The 3,209-nt window shown below is 29.9% G+C and overlaps 1 protein-coding gene across 2 annotated transcripts in view; it reads right to left on the minus strand.

Annotated features, from left to right (window-relative positions):
* Positions 1–2,098: 2,098 nt before the first annotated feature.
* Positions 2,099–3,209, minus strand: part of LOC144956811 (uncharacterized) — a 1,907-nt gene continuing 796 nt past the window's right edge. The window contains exons 2-3 of one of the 2 annotated variants that reach the window (XM_078887546.1): positions 2,834–2,962; positions 2,099–2,511 (exon numbers count right to left, since the gene is read on the minus strand). In XM_078887546.1, coding sequence (XP_078743672.1) covers positions 2,865–2,962 — 98 coding nt within the window. In that variant the 3' untranslated portion in view covers positions 2,099–2,511; positions 2,834–2,864. The other variant, XM_078887545.1, reaches the window with a different exon arrangement.

Below are 3,209 nucleotides of genomic sequence, written 5' to 3' on the forward strand. Positions count from 1 at the left end.
AATGTCTAAACCTAAATCTTGATAGAATTGCGTCATGCGATCAATTGCGGTTAACATTGGTCCTACGTCACGAATATTGTAGAATATTAAAAAGTCTTTCATTGATCTCATCCCTTCCTCTTCCCACACTTTCTCACAGTACGCATAGTCTTCTTGAGAAATGGTGCAATTTTTTAATGAACTGAAAAATGCTGATATAGGCGGGAGAGACGTTTCCTGTAATCTATCTAGACGGTCAAAGTATTCGTAAGGAAAAAAAGACTTCTGTTCGGTTACATTATAGGCTTGAAGAAAATTTGAGTAACTAAATCCGGGTGCAAGATAATTACAAACATCTAAAAATTTTAACTTATTATTTGATACACAAAGAAAATTGTTGTTCTTTTTTACTACTTTTGAAATTTTCTGTATTCATTAATCTCTTTACGAGGTAAGTTTTTAGAACATTTAAATCATACATTTTAGAATTGAAACCAATTACAATCATTTGATGAAGATAGCGATCTAAAACAGCTTTCAATTTATGATTATCACCAATTTGTTCATACGCGGATTTGAATGTCGTTTCACTGAGAAGAGCAAAGGCAAAAACACTGATTTCTTCCAAGTAAGACACCATACGGTTGACTAATTTTTGAGGATCCCCTTCAGATATGTAACATACGGGTTTTTCGTAACTCGGAACATTTGAAGCGATTGCTATAGACATAGGTAAGTGTCTAGCATGATACATCGTTCGACTCGTTTGAGCTTTCGGTTTGGGTAAGTTATTCTTATCAAAATAAGACTCGATATCAAAGGTGCACCTAAACGGATACACGTAATCAGGATCAATACAAATTCCAGCTTCTGATAATTTCTCCAAATCGGTAGGAGAAGTTGAAAAATCCCACCCGGGTACCTAGATTGAGTTGCATTTCCCTTACATATTTTCTCGTGACGTAACAAAGTCGAATGATTTGTCCAAAGTTTGCTACAATGACAACAACCGAATATCTTAATAGCCTTATCGAGGTCTCTGATATAACAAAAATGATCATTGACAAGTAAAACATACATCGTATTAGAATAAGTATTCGCACTTCTCCTAAAAACGACGTATCGTCCAGGAGTATGATCCAAGTCATATTTATAAACAATGACATTGATTTCAAATAGCGTCTCTATTTTGCCTAGTTCTCCTATGGTAACACCTGGAAATGCTGTTGGAAATGTTGATGTATACAGGCTGAATAAAGAGTGAGTGAATTTGTCTAAGTCATTAATCGAGTTTCCCCGAGCTAAAGCTAGGCATCTGAAGAAGCATAAATTATCGTTGTAAAAATCATTGGGTCTGTTTAATTGCATTGTAGAGTATATATGTATTTATTATTTTTAACACAAACGGGAATTGCAGCGTTACAACAACCAATAGGAAACTCTTTCATCTTATTGAGATAGAACGTGGTCGATAAAATAGACTGAACTCTGAAACGACTATCTGGTCTATGTTGACGGGCAAACTCCAAATGATCGTTATTACTAAAACTTTCAATAAATTCCTCAAAGTCCCTCCAATTACTGATAAGTCTGGGGATTTCTAATGCTCTGTTATTATTAATAGAAGCATGGAAAAACGATATTCTGAATTTTCTTGGTTTTGTAACAGAAAAGAATGGCTAAAATTTATTTTAAATCTTACGCTTTGTCTGTTAAAAATCTCCTTAAGCTGTTGAATTATATATGGCGAACCCCATTCTATGGTGTACACAGACTGAAAGATCCCTTCTACAAAATGTGTCTTTATGGATTCTCGATGTTCTTCAAGTAACTGTAGCACTGTTTCATTTTCTTCGTTTTGTTCTACATAACTAGTAGACAATAAACTACACGACTGTTGTTTTTGTTTTTGCTTTTGTTCATGTTTTCGTTGTTGGCGTTTCTCTTGTCGTTTTTGTTTTTGTTTTTCTCTACGTTGTTGTTGTTTTATAATTCTTTCTTGTTTTTTTAGCTGTTGTTTTTCTTGTTTAAAATGTATCTTTTGTTCTTTTTCCTGTATTTTTTTCTGTTTTTTAACCTGCTTTTCTTTCAATTTTTTCTTCGGGTGAACTACATTTTACATTTTTTTGGTGCTTTTGTAAATTATCTTTCCTAGAAAAGTTCTTTTGACATTTTGAACAAGAATGTAAAGTAACTTTGTTATGCTTCTGTTTATGACGAATTAAATTATGTAATAATTTAATACTAATGCCACATATTTCACAGATGTACATGATTAATAATTAAAATAAATAAATAAATAAATAAATAAATAAATAAATAAATAAATAAATAAATAAATAAATAAATAAATAAAAAAAGGGAACAAAAAAAAATTATATCTCACTGTTCGTCGCTACGGGATTTGTATCTTTAGTCTTGAAAGGTTGTTCATTCAGCATTTGGGTTGTCTTTGGTTTCAGTGAAATCAAACAAGGCTGGTTTCTATCTTGTTTCTTTGTGTGTGTGTATAGTTGGTGGTTTACTTCAATTCTGAAAAAAAAATAAAAATAAATAAATAAATAAATAAATAATATAAAAAAAAAGAAAGTTTCATTTGAAATTGGATCTACTGATCTCACAGCAGAGAAATAAAAAACAAAAAAGTTTATTTTTAAATAATAAATAAATACATAACAAAGACAAACAAACAAAAATACCAAACAAAAAAAAAACAAAAAAAAACAAAACAAAACAAAAAAAAATCAAGAAAAGTTAAAGACAATTCATTAATTATAGACAACATCATTGGACTTAGATCATCTTGTGTACATTAATAATTATTAAAGCGATATAATAGGGAAATACGACTCACTATAGATATGACAGCTCACTCCTTTTGTTTTCTATTCATCTGTGTCTGAAATTACAATTGTATCACTGTCGGATGAGATTTCAATAACTTCGGGAACTGCTGGTGATGGTCGTTGGGTGTCTATAGAACCTGAAATACAATTTTTCATTTTGACTAAAAGGATATCAAATAATACAGGATACCAAACAAAAAAAAAGACGTAAATATAAATATATAGATAGCGACAAACAACAATTTAAAAAACAAAAAAAACAAAAAAAAAAAAAACAACAACAACAAACCCAACAAAACAAACAATACTATTATTATTATTATTATTATTATTATTATTATTATTATTATTATTATTATTATTATTATTATTATTATTATTATT

Source organism: Berghia stephanieae, chromosome 11, assembly GCF_034508935.2.
Source record: "Berghia stephanieae isolate SIO BIC M18660-M18661 chromosome 11, UCSD_Bste_1.3, whole genome shotgun sequence".
In the NCBI taxonomy this organism is placed as follows: Eukaryota; Metazoa; Mollusca; class Gastropoda; order Nudibranchia; family Aeolidiidae; genus Berghia; species Berghia stephanieae.